At 42.7% G+C, this 16,085-nt stretch overlaps 1 protein-coding gene across 1 annotated transcript in view; it reads right to left on the reverse strand.

Moving 5' to 3' along the window:
• The window catches only part of LOC136875802 (chymotrypsin-like protease CTRL-1), a 303,156-nt gene extending 288,234 nt beyond the window's left edge, over positions 1-14,922 (reverse strand). Inside the window, exon 1 of the mRNA XM_067149407.2 lies at positions 14,802-14,922. Coding sequence (XP_067005508.1) covers positions 14,802-14,815 — 14 coding nt within the window. The 5' untranslated portion in view covers positions 14,816-14,922. The remainder of the gene's footprint in view (positions 1-14,801) is intronic.
• Between the last annotated feature and the right edge of the window lie 1,163 nt (positions 14,923-16,085).

Genomic DNA, 16,085 nt, shown 5'->3' on the forward strand with positions numbered 1-16,085 from the left:
GGACATGTTCGGCTCGCCAGGTGCAGGTCATCCGATTTGACTCCCGTAGGCGACCTGCGCGTCGTGATAAGGATGAAATGACGATGAAGACAACACATACACCCAGCCCCAGTGCCAGCGAAATTAGCCAATGATGGTTAAAATTCCCGACCCTGCCGGGAATCGAAGCCGGGACCCCTGTGACCAAAGGCCAACACGCTAACCATTTAGCCATGGATCCGGACTAAAGTACAGTAATAAGATATTTACTGAGAAAGTGTATTTATGAATCAAGTTCTATTTTCTGTTTACTTGTGAATATTATTGAGAACTCCGTACATAAGACTCGTTCAAATATGTATTTGAGGAACAAGCTCTATTGTTCTTTTCTGTTTGTTTGTGAATATTGTTATTATATAGGAATGTTTGTATTATTTTCCTCAGTCTACATACCTGTGTTCGTGTTAATCATGTCTACCGCCCCCCCCCACCTTCCAATAATTTTACCCGAAGTCAGCACGCCTGGTTAGAAAGGTTTTTCTTAGTAAGCCTACCCGAAATCTGAGATTTTAGATTTTATATATGATTTGTTCTGAGGCAACAACGTCCTTGTTGGAAGCGATTCCTATCGAATTAAGCTATAAAACTGTATTTTAAATACTATTTCGTTTATTTTACGGAACTTTACTAACTTGCGTCTTCATATCGTTTCATGCTTATAATCTTCAGCTTCAGCTTATCCCAGATATTTCTGCGATTGCTGCGGCTATCCTGGATCATTTTGAGTTTTGACCGGGAGTTTTGAGACCAGATGCCCTTCCCGATGCCACGTGATTTGTCAGGTAAATATTCCAACCCAGGATCTATCTAGATTCAAACTACGACCGTCTGGATGTAAACCCAGCGCACCTACGCCCCTTACTAACCGCAACCTCTATCGTCTCATATTCAAATACACGGAAGCAGGTTCAGTAGAAAGCAACTTTCAATTGCATCTCACATGAAGGAAGGAATATGATAACGGCACCCAACGTTCCAGAAACATTAGGCTACTAGTTCAGCAGGTGAATGTCTAAGTTATGTAATTGTGTACGATAGGCACTGTTTTGTCAGTGAACCACGTTCAAGTCTGTACTCTGTAATTTAGGAGAACTCGACGTACAGGAAGACTGTTACTGATTGTATGAAAACGAATGCTCCCTATACAGATCAATGCATAATGAGTTACATATCGTCGCTGCCGGGACAAAACCTCCTATGTGAAATATTTTAGCTTAGAACTTTGGCCGGTAAAGTTCTGTCATCGTAGGTGCAATATTGTGTGATTATTGCCAAGGCATTCTCGCTCTTCATAACGTATGTGCTGCGGGTCAGTATATCTCCAAAATATTATCACATAGGAGGTTTTGTCCCGGCAACGACGATATGTCGTGGTATAATATAAAATAACTTGAGGGGTTCGTACTATGTAATCCTATTCAGTGTTCGTTGAACAGCCATGTCGGTTGTCGCCCGTCAAAGACTGACTAAGCTGAAGTTTTCTGTCGTTTTCACATTATTTCGCATACACCTCAATTAAAAATTCGGTGACCTGACAGGCCATTGAAGAGATATAAAGGAATCACCTATACGAAGCGATAAGGGCGTTCTCAATTCACCCGGAAGGAAGTGGGTTCGATTTCCCAACGGGATATAGAGAGATCTAGAAATGTGAATTCTACTTCTGGGAAGGCCTTAGGGTTTCCTGGAGTTCACTCAACTTACATCGGAAACGAGTACCAGATTAATTTCTAGAGCAAAAGAAGCCTGAGAGGAAGCACGAGGGTTTGATTTCTCGTCATGTCAGAAATGTTTAGAATCAATATTTCGACTTCTGGAATGATAATTATGTTACCCTGTGTTTCTACAGAAATGCTATTTGCTTTACGTTGCACCGACACAGATATGTCTTATGGCGACGATGGGATAGGAAATGCCTAGGAAGTGGAAGAAAGCGGCCGTGGCCTTAATTATGGTATAGCCCCGGCATTTGCCAGGTGTGTAAATGGGAAACCACAGAAAACCATCTTCAGGACTGCCGACAGTGGGGCTCGAACCCACTATCTCCCGATTACTGGATACTAGCCGCACTTAAGCGACTGCAGCTATCGAGCTCGGTCTACAGAAATGAGAGCCGATTTAATTCCTGGGAAGGATAGGCACTGAACTACCCATTCTATCTCATTAAGTGCCACACGGTTAGGGTCGCCTAGCTTGAATTCAGGGCATGTAGGGTTCGAATACCATCGTCGGTATCCCTGACGGGTTTTTCCGTGGTTGCCCGAATTCAGTAGCGTAGCCAGAATCGGCCGATGGGAGGAGGGGTGGGGTTGTGGTTACAAAATGATGTTAGAACACAACGAAAGTGCATGAATGACTTGTCATTATAAGGCCACTGATACAAGTAAATGACAGATCTGTTGCTTCTACAATTATGTCTCCGTTTATTGTTTATTGTAAGTTTCTATATGCTGTATTTTTGTAAAAATTCCATGGGGGCGCGTTGTACGAAAGAGAAAACCTTTCTTCCACTCGTGGAAAGAGCTCTCACATCCTATATAAGGAGTACTTTGACTTGTTTTCTCTTGCTATTTGAGGAGCTGAAGACGTAAAATAAAAGGCACAAGGAACGTACCCATAATCGGGTTTGGTAAATATTGTAAGGAATTACATCTTCCTGGTCTGGATTGCTCACGGCAGTCGATAATATTCAACTACTGTAATGCAAGTGGACGAAATACTGATTTGTATTTTGGAAGTGGAATTAGCACCTTTTGAACACACTCCTCATTTTTTGAGGTCTGCAGTTTCGAAATTGTACTTGGTCCGGTGAGCGGTACAACAACGACATTTTAAAAACGAAATAATTTCTAGAAAACACGCGCGACGACAGTGTTCAATATCTCGTTGTAAAGGAGAAGAACCATTGTATCTAGCAAAAAGAGCCTGATCTCAGTATAATGTCAAGTGATGCAATTGCGGCGCCGTATAGTGTAGCCATTTGAGAAGATTGTGGCGCGAAGAAGTGCCAAACATTTCTTTCATTTGAAAAATGTTGCGACATATGGACAATAAATTGCTTCAAAATGATTGAAATCGCATTCGAGAGGATGGAGTGGCTTGTCAGTATTCCATAAGAATCCAAGATCACTCATGTCAAGTGTCAAATGGCTAATAGGGAGCATCTCAAATTTAAGGTGGCCGAACGTGGTGAGTCGAGATCCGCGCTACTATTGCCCCAGAAGGACACATCTACTACCCAGTGATTTGGAACTCACTGATGTGGATACTGACCACCTTGGTTGTTGGAGAGGCTCCAGTGCAGTTATCAAGAACGTATGAAAGACGTGGCGATTCTAGTAGTATTTGACTGGATATCCTTGCTATGTTTGTGAAGTTTGACAGAGATAAGAGTCATAAATGATGTGAGTACCGCCTCTGTGGTGTAGTGGTTAGTGTTATTGGCTACCACCCTCGGAGTCCCGGGTTCGATTCCCGGCTCTGCCACGAAATTTGAAAAGTGGTACGAGGGCTGGAACGGAGTTCACTCAGCCTCGGGAGGTCAACTGTGTAGGGGGGTGGGGGTCGATTCACTCCTCAGCCATCCTCGAAGTGGTTTTCCTGCGTCTATCACTTCCCCTCTAGGCAAATGCCGGGATGGTACACAACTTAATGCCACGGCCGCTTCCTTCCCTATTCCTTGTCTATCCCTTCCGACCTTCCCATCCACCCACAAGGCCCCTGTGCAGCACAGCAGGTGAGGTCGCCTGGGAGAGGTACTGGTCCTCCTTCCCAGTTTTATCCCCGAACTCAAAGTCTATCATTCCAAGACACTGTCCTTGAGGCGGTAGAGGTGGGATCCCTCGCGGAGTCCAATGGAAAAACCAAACCTGGAGGATAAACGGATTAAGAAAGAAAGAAAAGAAAAGAAAAGAAAAGAAAAGAAAAGAAAAGAAAAGAAAAGAAAAGAAAAGAAAAGAAAAGAAAAGTGATGTGAAGCAGGACAAGGGAAGAGTTGTTTTGAATTAAGAAATGAAATGCCAGCAATATTTCCAACCCTATACCGACTAGATGTTTTATTTCGGCAGTGGTTACCACGTGGTACGTATTCTATGCCAAATGTTATGGTCGTAAACCCGACATAGCCCTGTTCGAATGCTATGCTTGCTTGCCCTCTATCGAAATGTACTGTAGGCCTATGTCGTGTATCTGTACCTCAGCCTGGAGAATTGGTCATAATGCTGTGTTCACATACTGGAGTAACAAACTGATCTTAACTTACTAAGCTGTTCTATTATCACAATAACACAAATAATTACATAATATTAATAGACATAGGTATAACTGTAAATAACCGCCTGTTTCTGGCAGTCAGCGATAAATAACATGAAGACATATCAAGAGTTCTGCTAGACAACATTTCAAAGAAGAAAGTTGTTGTCCTTCTTGAACGTTTAATGGCTATTCAACAGACACTAGAAATTAGAACAATCACAACACTCATACACTTATGTACGACCATGACTGGCGACCGCAATTTAGCGAGGACGTGTTACACCCATCTTCCTACGCAAGTGAACACAGCCCTTCAGCTGACAGCCTGCACTTCACCTGTCTCTCAAATACTCGGAATGGCGCGCTTCGACAGAGACGCAAGGTCCATTACTTGCTTCTTAGTGAGTTGTGCTCGAGCGGTAAACCAGCTAGAAACTTGTTCCCATGGTCTTGGGCTCGAGCACAACCTGCCCAGTAGATACTTTTGAATACAAAAAGAAATCCCTTTTCATTTAAAAGAATGAAGGGAGGACAGGTCGGATTTACACGTGTAAAATTTCTAACTTATGCCGTTATACACCTAAGTATGGTTCTTAGCTTCGTTACTAGAAGCGCTGACTACAGTGGTGTGATTTATAACAACAACAATAATAATAATAATAATAATAATAATAATAATAATAATAATAATAATAATAATAATAACAATAATGTAACAGACTTTACGATCCACTAACTTCTTTTACGATTTTCAGAGACGCAGAGGTGCCGGAATTTAGTCCCACAGGAGTTCTTTTACGTGCCAGTAAATCTACCGACACGAGACTGACGTATTTGAGCATCTTCAAATACCACTGGACTGAGCCAGGATATAACCTGCCAAATTGAAGTGAGAAGGCTAGCGCCTCAACCATCTGAGCCACTCAGCCCGACAGATGTGATTTATTGGAGAGAATAGAACGCTTAAACCCCTTATAGGTTACTGGTAAATATATTTACCACTGGATGAAGGAGTTTATATTAGAAGTTTAAGCACGTTTATGTTGACCGTTCTAGAAGATTTCAGATGTCTTTAACGCTCTCTGTTTAAGAATGCTTTCCACATTTTTACTACGCCGCTTTACCACAATAGAGGTCACGTACTGAAGGAAAGTGGTAAAAACTTACCAGCCCATATTAATGAAGGAATCTCGTGTTGGCTGCTCTTTGAAGAAATAGCCGAGATTTATTTTTCATGCAATATTATTCCTCGTTTTGAAATTTAGTATTATGCTTTCGTTTTGTTGATATTTGCAATGTGACTTAAAATGAAGCGATTTACTTAACATATAGCAAAATAATGGTTTTCTGTCTCAAAATTCTTAGGTTATTTGCATCCTATTGAAAGTGGAATCTGGTAACCTTTATATTATTCTCCATAGAACGAAACCTTTATATTTCAATTAAGCGCGTGGTTCTGTCCTTATTTACCATTCCAAGATGTTTTAGTGATGAACGCAGGTGTAGTTTCATAACGGAGATACTGCTGCTGCTGCAACGTGTTTCATTCCCCGCCCTTCGGGCGAGGCGGGCCCCTAGACAGTGTCGCTGTCTCCCAGGCCGGAGATGTTGAAAGAATTGGGGAAGGACCAATATTGTAAGGAGGAGGGTAAGTGGAATTAATGGTTGAGGAGGTGTGCTCGGATGTTATTTAAATACCAGGGATGTGTGGAAGGGGTGAAAATTCAGAGAAGTGTACTAGGGCTGCCATGAAAGGTTAGTAGGTGTAAGGTTGCGGAGATATTGTACAAGGAGGTGATGAGAAGTCTGAGAAGGTCGGCTGTTAAGGGTGGTGAGAAGGAGAATTGAGTTGATGGACGAACGTGCGAGGGAGTTCGATATGAGGGGGCTGGCCGGGGTCGAAGACGTGGGCTGGTGGGAGTTCTAGGAGGGGAGCGTGAAGGTTCCACTTGATGTTGACGACCGTAGATACGTGCCCCGCTGGTAATAAGACGTTGGACTGCTTCTTCCGTAGGCAGGTGGAGACGGACGAGATAGGTTGGTCCGGAGTTGTTCCAAATTCGGAAGGCACGACGCACAGGAATGCCTTCGAGATTAAGTTCTTGGATAACCTCTTGATCTGAGATGTCAGGATCCACGCCGCGTAAGACACAACTATGCATAGTGGTGCGATCTGGCAGTGGTGATGTTGAATGGCGCACGGTGTCTGCTGGAGGTGAAGGCTGTATGACTGGTGTCGTAGCAGAGGTTTCTTCAGCGATGGTCGAACGGTTGAAGTAGCGGGGAGGGATGTACAGGTAACTGGGCGGATCAGGGTATGGCGGCAGAGGAAGGGTCGTAGTCGGAAGAGGGGAAGAATGGGAGTACGTAACCGTAGTGATAGGAAGGTAGGGAATGCGAAGTGCGCAGGTCGTGGTGGTTGTTGTTGTGGTAGGAGTGGTAGTGGTTGTCATGGTGAGGAGAAAAGAGTAGGTAGAGGGGTGGCTAACTTCCAACAAGGCGTCAGCCAATTTGCTTTTTTGAAGTCGGCGAAGTAGCTGGAGTAGAGATGCTGAGCCACCCGGCCGACAAAAAAATTAAGGAGTAAGGGGAGTTCTGAGACGTACGAAGAGTTCAAGAGCTGATGCAAGTTTCGAGTTGCGCGAGAAGGCCCAACGGAGATAGGTTATGAGCAGCATATTATTGTTCCTAAACAGTCACCTCATACGCTTACCTACAAATGTAAACTCGAATTATAGCAAGTTTAACTAATTAATATTAGGCCTACCTGAGAAAGTAAAACTCTTCAGTTATTTCTTCAGAAGAACGCCTAGCTAATTTTCTGTTCATGCACAAGAATCCCTTAATTTGCATGGATTGGTATTATTTTTTACCACTTCTCTTCAGCACGCGAACTATGTGGTAGTGAAGCGGCATATTCAAAATATAGCAAGCATTTTTACCAGAGTGTGTTAAGAACATCAGAAATATATCAGAACGGTGAACATAAAAATATTTATATTGTTTATGGAATATAATAGAAAACATTAAGTTGGCATTGAATGTCAGTAATCAGTCTGTGGAAAAGATAACAATCAAATGAAGACATTATTTAATTGTAATCATAATTTTATACCTCATAGCATGTGAATTTTACGTATTTCAGTCCAGTCAAATGTAACGTACAAGTTACCAATGTTACGTCGAATGGAAATACAATCAGCGGCTAAATCCGTACAATGTAACAATTATTATATTTCTTAAACGCCCTTTTAACTACTACCAGTTTTAAGAAACGCCGTAGTCTCGGAAGTTTTGTCCTGAAAAGGGGTCCTAAAATGTGCCGGTAAATCTATTGGATTGAAGGATTTTAAAATGCCAACCGACTGCGGTGGGATTCTATCACACAACTGTTGACATTGAAGGTGTGCCTCATTAAATGGGTGGCTCTGCACGCTCTACTATAGACTCAACAATAACGGATGTTATCAGGCAGTCTGTACACTCGCAAGCGCAAAGACCTGATGGTGAACAAGCAACTCTCATCCTTAAATACGAATAAGTAAAAGAAAATAAGAAGAACAACACAATAAAGAATAAAATCAAGAAAAATAAAATAAAATAATAACAAGAACATACAGTAAACAACTGCAAGAACACGAACATGAGGAAGAAAACGAACATGAACACGAACAAGAAAAAAGAACAAGATTAAAATCAAGTATAAGAACAATAGTCCGTCTCTGTGGTGTAGTGGTTAGTGTGATTGGCTGCCACCCCCAGAGGCCCGGGTTCGATTCCCGGCTCTGCCACTAAATTTGAAAAGTGGTACGAGTGGTGGAGTGGGGTCCACTCAGCCCCGGGAGATCAACTGAGTATAGGGGCGTTTGATTCCCACCTCAGCCATCCTCGAAGTGGTTTTCCGTGGTATCCCACTTCTCCTCCAGGCAAATTCCGGGATGGTACCTAACTTAAGGCCACGTCCGCTTCCTTCCCTCTTCCTTGTCTATCCCTTTCAATTTCACCACCCTCTACAACGCCCCTGTTCAGCATAGCAGGTGAGGCCGCCAGGGTGCGGTACTGGTCCTCCTCTATGGTTGTATCCCCGACCCAAAGTCTCACACCCCAGGACACTGCCCTTTAGGCGGTATAGGTGGGATCCCTCGCTGAACCCGAGGGAAAATCAACCTTGGAGTGTAAACGGATTAAGAAAGGAGAAAGAATAAAACCAATAACAATGGGAAGAATGGTACGAAGAAAAAAACAAGAAAAGTACAAGAACGAGAAGGAAAAACGAAAAAGAAAAAGAAATAACAAGAAATAGTACCAGAACAAGAGCAAGAACAAGAAAAAGAACAAGAACTGGAACAAGAACAAGAACATTCTATTAATTCAAATCATAGCTATTTTTAAATGTGGTAACATCCTGTAGCTCACTAATACCTAAACTGTGCCTGTTGTCACCTCTGATGGTGTAGTCTCCTCAGATGCTCATACTTTGCCCGGTGTGCTTGAAAATGGGAAACCACGGAAAACTATCTTCAGGTCTGTCGACGGTGGGGTTTGAACCCACCATCTCCCGAATGCAAGCTGATAGCTACATGACCCAAACCGCGCAAACACTTGCTCGGTGATAATTTTATTAAGCTCATCTGTTTTATCATTCCTGTATGGATCTTTCGACTAACACTTATTATTTTCCGAACCTGAGATAAAAACTTGTGAAACGAAACAGAACAACCATAGTGTAAATGTAGAAACAATGGGTGAAAGTTGGAGAAGTGAAATGGTATTTCCATGCAGGAGACAAGCGAAACGTTCAGCGTGAATCAGTTCGAGCCATTCTCATGCTGATCAGTTCCTCTTGCTTCACACCGAGCCCCTATATCCGCCCACCACGACGGCTGTAAACAAACCTGAACACCGCAGGGCGTCACGCTTCACCGACCAGAAATACGACGTCCATTCACTGTTCCCGGGCTATGCTTTCCTCGCTGATAGGCAAACGCCGGTGTAATGTGACAGGGTTTTTGAAACACGAAACGGTAATTTGCCGTTTGATTGGCGTGTGTTCGATTCTCGGTTCGTCACAAATTTAATACTGGTTTGAAGGCTAGAAATGGGCTCCCACTCTGCCTGTAAAGACATTTGACTCACTTTCGGTTAAAGAAGTCGTTTTCCGTCGTTTCTTTACGTCACCGCTAGGTAACAAACAAACAAACAAACAAACAAATATCACTTACTCCCTCCCCCAAAGAAACATTATCGTCTTGTGAGTGCATCACGAATTTAATGTTACTCTTCACATATTGGCCCCTCTATCTTCAGAAGAGATCATCATGGCGAAGGAATCAACGGAAAATTTCTAATCAGTACTGTGTTAAACTTTGGAACTTCATACATGACTGTAAAAATAAGACTCATTAATTTATGTTAATATCCCAAGTACTGTCAAACTGTAAACCGTATTTAAATATCAATGTACAAAAAATAAATAAATACAATATATATATATATATGCCCTCCCCCACAAAAAATAAAAAATAATAAAAATAAAAATATATGCCCACCCTCACAACAAAAAACTCTTCCTTTACCCACCTTCCTTTCCCATTATATTTAATCCTTGCACACATCCCCGATAATTAAATACCATCCGCACACACCTTCTAACTCCATACATCAAACTACCCTCCTCCCCATACCATCACTCCTTCTCCATCCTGCCGAAACTCCTGGCCAGAGTGAAGGCGTTACCTTTAGGGTGGCCCGCCCCTCCCCTTCAGGAAGGGGAATGAAAACTAGAAATAGATAGAATAGATGAGAAACATTACAAAAGATGAGTATATTAACAAACAGAATACTCTAACACACACAAAAGAGTCTCTGCCTTGTTTACAAAGCGATCTTCTACAAGTTACAGTATTTGCATTGGTGTGTCATGGATTACCATGGAGATAGAACTTTCACGGCGTGTGCAGAAAATAAAATTTAAAAAATAAAATAAAAGAAAGAACATCTGTATCTTGCTGAGAATTTAGTTCCTGATCTAGTTATTTCCTAAATCGTATCGTAAAATTACTGTTCTAAATGTTTGCCGGTATAATTTAATTTCATCTTGTTATCAGGGCTTTGTATCTACGTACCTACATGCATAGCGAGAGAGCATGGAATGTTTAGGAAGGAAAAGATCAGAGCTACGAGCCCTGACTTTGGTGATCTTCCGTGGTTATGCTGGGTGTGCTTTCTCCCACTTTCATTCATATCCACTGCAATAACATGTTGATAAAATTCTTTTTTCAAACATTTTATATGTGAGGAGAACGATAGCCGAGTGATATCGTCAGTGGATTCACAACCAAGGCGGCCACCATTCGAATCTCGGTCAATGTGTTAGGTCTGTCTGAAATGGTTCGTATTCAACGAAAACTGAGACTCGTGACAATGTTCACGATATAAACATTGATGTAAAGATACAAGCTTGTTTGCTTTTCCCATTAATAATTCTGCATCTTGTAACAGACTTTAAACTAATTAGATCATGTCGAATAGATTTAGTTACATATATCGTATGTCGAAGAGATGTTATTTTTTGTTATTTGCTTTACGTCGCACCGACACGGATAGGTCTTATGGCAGCGACGGGGCAGAGCGTGCTAGGAGTGGGAAGGAAGCGGCCGTGCCCTTGATTATGGTACATCTCCAGCATTTGTCTGGTGTGAAAATGGGAAACCACGGAAAACCATCTTCAGGGCTGCCGACATGGGGTTCGAACCCACGATCTCCCGAACACTGGGTACTGGCCGCACTTAAGCGACTGCAGCTATCGAGCTCGGTGAAGAGATATTAAGAACGAAAATGGTGAACCGCACCTTGATGAGAGCCGTACCGAAAGCCGATGCTCTTCCGATTGAGCTACGATAGCTTCGCTCATTCTTGTTCTGTTAACAGGAATTTTGGATACGAAATCCAAGGGTTCAGTTCCTGACAGTGTTCGACTGTCTATTTTTGGTTCTGTATTTACTCGTCATAATCTAATGATCTGAAAGTATAATTCAAGTACAATGCGGTTGTGAAAGCTAATTATTTAATCATTAATCTGGTTCGTTTGTAACACCAGTGTTCCACAACAATTCACTCTTCTCTAATGCTAATATAGATAGACACACAGAAACATGCTGAAGTTCGAGGCGACTTCATTAACAAACGGTGACATCCGTTTGGACATATGCACTTTTCAGTTAAAATAGTCCAAATGCACCTAAAGTTATACTTCCCTAGGAACGTTAGCCATACAAGCTGAAATGTTCTGCTACTTTACAAGAGATAGGCCATTATATAATATAGAGGTATGGATTGAACGGCTCGAGCTAGACCGAGTAGCTCAGAGGGTAGAAGCATTCCTCTGAGCTCAAGTAGATGGGTTCGAAACCCGGCTAATTTTAGTGGTATTTCGAGGCGTTCAAACATGTCAGCCTCATGTCAGTAGATTTACAGGCACGCAAACTAATTCCTTGCGGACAAAATTTTGTCACTTGGACGTCTCCGTAAACCATACAAATAGTAATGATCTAAGGCCATTATTACGAATGGCCCGATAAGTTAACTCGAAGTGAAACATTTACACGAGGTTTCCATCAATCACTCCAGGCAAATACTGAGGGAACACACCACAAATGTCTATCCGTCATTACATTTTATTACGTATTTTTAATTCATGTTTGTGGCTTACAACATCATTGGCCATCAGTTCCGTGTACTTTTGACTGTAGAAACTATCTGATTGGACTTGAAATGAGATAATATGAAGTGAGCTTAAAAACACAAGGAAAACCATACACAGGATATAAAATAACAACGTCAGGATTTGAACCTCTGATCTCGAAAAAGCACTGCTTCTCATTGTTATCATGGAGCGATATTGTTTGCTTGGCGACGAATAGATTTGTTTTGGAGGCCAAGGACATTTTTATATTTGTGGGTAGTTACACCCACTCACTCACTGTATGGTAGTAAGTTATACGAGTAACTGTAAAAATGACCTACCACTGGCCAGGCTGATTCAAACAGAAGTAGATTATTTTTTGTTATCTCAGGTCCTTAAAGTACGAAACGGCAACCGCCTATCCCTATTTCTACTACAGAGAACAATCAGCATATGCATTTATTTTAGCTTGTAGATCGCAAAGGAGCTTTTTATGTCGTGGAGACATGTCTGGAGACTTCGAAGATTAATACTTTCGATGGAGTTTGATATTTTACATAAGCTCTCGGACAATGAACGGCGTGTGGAGTAGTAGAAAAACAACTGATAAAATGTCCGGCTCCATGGTTAAATGGTTAGCGTGCTGGCCTTTGGTCACCGGGGTCCCGGGTTCGATTCCCGGCAGGGTCGGTAATTTTAACCATAATTGGTTAATTTCACTGACACGGGGGCTGGGTGTATGTGTCGTCTTCATCATCATTTCATCCTCATCACGACGCGCAGTTCGCCTATGGGTGTCAAATCGAAAGACCTGCATCTGGCGAGCCGAACTTGTCCTCGGACACTCCCGGCACTAAAAGCCATACGCCATTTCAACTGATAAAATAATTTATCCTCAATCAACGTATTCCTTCAAGTATAAACATGTCAATATACAAAAATAAGTTATTTAAATAAAATATAAAGATATTTGCCGTAATCAACAGCTATGGTGCAACATAAATTTTAAACATCGTAGAGGCCTTCTCTCGTGTGATTTGGTAGGTATTTAGTTTCAAAACCAAAACGAAACAAAAAAGAAAAAACTACAAAACTGCTGTGGAAACGCAGTCCTGTATACTTGGTAAAGGAAGAGTACTATTCTATGATTATTATTAAGTGTGTTTTCCGTTTTTCTTAAAGATCAATCTATTTAGATTCGAGATACAACAGTTGATTATACAGAAAAGAAATCTTCCTTCTTTCTTAATCCGTTTACCCTAGAAGGTTGGCTTTTCCCTCGGCCTCAGTGAGGGATCTCACCTCTACCACCTCGAGGTCGGTGTCCGGGATCGTGAGACTTTGGGTCGGGGATACAACTGGGAAGAAGGACCAGTACCTCGCCCAAGCTCCCCCGCCTGCTATACTGAACAGCGGCCTTGTTGGGGGATGGAACGATTGGAAGGGATAGACAAGGAAGAGGGAAGGAAGCGGCCGTGGCCTTAAGTTAGGTACCATCCCGGGATTTGCTTCGAGGAGAAGTGGGAAACCACAAAAAACTACTTCGAGGATGGCTGAGGAGGGAATCGAATCCACCTCCCCTCAGTCGACCTCCCGAGGCTGAGTGGACCCCGTTTCAGCCCTCGTACCACTTTTCAAATTTCGTGTCAGAGCCGGGAATCGAACCCGGGCCTCCGGGGGTGACAGTAATCGCACTAACCACTACACCACAGAGGCGGGCGTAAAGATATCATACGACCTTAAATGTAGGAAGTTTTATAAATTAATTTTAAATCCTATTATTTCATTGGAATGGCTATCCTTTAGCCTGAGAGCCCGCTGATGATTTTATTCCACGGGTTTGACACCCGAAGGTCGCCTTAACTACATCCAAACGAAGGTAGCAGCAGTTGAAATCTCGGTAAAGCCACTCTCATTCTGATTCCGTACAAAGCTGCAGGTATCGTGGCTTATGATCACAGTAACAATAGCCACGTGAAAATATAGGCTTCCTTTCTTGAATACTCCATTGAATTTTCCCCCACTAATAACACTTCAGCTGGATATTTATCGGCCATGTCAGTTGTGAGGTAACAAGCACTATAAACACAATAAAGCCCTATACAGACATCACTGACTAAACCATACATTTAGTGACATATGTCGGACATTGAAATACGGCATTTTATAATATATCCAAACATTAACTACAGTAGCTGACTGGTCTCTCAGGCTAGTTCCTGGCACAATTCCCAATCTACCGGGCGAGTTGGGTGTGCGGTTAGAGGCGCGTGGCTGTGAGCTTGCACCCGGGAGATAGTGGGTTCGAATCCCACTGTCGGCAGCCCTGAAGGTGGTTTTCCGTGGTTTCCCATTTTGACACCAGGCAAATGCTGGGGCTGTACCTTAATTAAGGCCACAGCCGCTTCCTTCCAACTCCTAGGTCTTTCCTATCCCATCATCGCCATAAGACCTATCTGTGTCGATGCGACGTAAAGCCACTAGCAAACAAAAAAGAAAAATTCCCAATCTTAAAACTAAATCCGTATCCGTAGCGTATCGGTTAACACTATTAGCTGCCGTCCTCGGAGGTCTGGATTCGATTCCCGGTACTGCCAGAGATTTAAGAATGACAGTATGGCTGGTATGTGGATAAAATGGCACATGCAGCTCACCTCAATTGGGGGTGTGCCTGAAAAGATCTGCACCTCCTGAGGGTGAGGACACGAGTTTACTTTAACACTAAATTATTGCTAGTAACAGACTGTAAGACACACCTATAATCACTATGCCCTTAGCGAGTACTGGAATAAAGCGTTGTTGTAGCTGTCACAGGAGTACTCACCTGGCTAAGCACATGGCTCCAGTAGAAGAGCAGGTCACAGATCACAGCACACAACACTCTCGCGCCAAGTCTTGAGCAGACTGACTGAGGATGGGCGCGAACAACTTTCATCTCGTGCGGGTGGCCTGGAGTGGGGGTGAAGGTCGCTCGTCCAGCCTCCTCACACCTGGCAAATATTCTATATTCCCAACACGTAATGCATTCCTCGCTGGCTGTATCGTCAGATTTGTGGCGCTCCTTCGTTAGATTTAATATTATTTGTTTAATGGCCGGACTGGGTGGCTCAAACGGTAGAGTGCTGGACTTCTGAGCCCACGCTGGTGGGTTCGATCCCGACTCAGTCCGGTAGTATTGAAGGTATTCAAATACTTCACCAGTGTCGGTAGATTTACCGGTACGTTAAAGAACTTCTGCAGGACAAAATGTCGGTACCTCGGCGTCTCCGAAAACCGTAAAAGTAATTGGTGGAATGTAGAATCAATAACGTTACTATTAATTGTAGAAAATTATATCGTAATTGTTAAAAAGTCCGACGCCTTGGCTGAATGGTCAGCGTTGAGGCCTTCAGTTCAGAACGTCCCGGGTTCTATTCCCAGCAGGGTCGTATATTTTAATCGCGTCTGATTAATTCTTCTGGATAGGGAACTGGGTGTTCGTGCTTTTCCCATCTCTTAACATTCAAACAACACACTATACTACCAACCACCACAGAAAAACGCAATAGGATTAGCGTCAGAAAGGGCATCCTGCCGTAAAACAGAGTCAAATTGTGTTTGTGCGACACAGTTCGCACCTGCGACCGCACAGATGTGGAAAAAGCGGTAGGAAAAGAAGATGATTCCTAGTTAAAAAGAAGTAATACATCAGTAAGCAGCATTAAAAGTGATTTCCTTTTACTGAACCATTTACAAGACAAGGGAAATTAATAAAATGGACCATTTAAAACAACATAACTCTGGCGATTTATTTTCAACAGAGAACAACTGAAAACATATTATTAAAAACCTCGTTATACTGGGGATAAAATCTCTTATAAAGACACTTATAAAGACTTATGGTTAGTGTGATTAGCTGCCACCCCAGGAGGCCCGAGTTCGATTCCTGGCTCTGCCACGAAATTTGAAAAGTGGTACGAGGGCTGAAACGTAGTCCACTCAGCCTCGGGAGGTCAACTGAGTAGAGGTGGGCTCGATTCCCACCTCAGCCATCCTGGAAGTGGTTTTCCGTGGTTTCCCACTTCTCCTCGAGGCAAGTGCAGGGATGGTACCTAACTTAAGGCCATGG

The sequence above is a fragment of the Anabrus simplex genome, chromosome 1 (assembly GCF_040414725.1).
Source record: "Anabrus simplex isolate iqAnaSimp1 chromosome 1, ASM4041472v1, whole genome shotgun sequence".
Taxonomy (NCBI): Eukaryota; Metazoa; Arthropoda; class Insecta; order Orthoptera; family Tettigoniidae; genus Anabrus; species Anabrus simplex.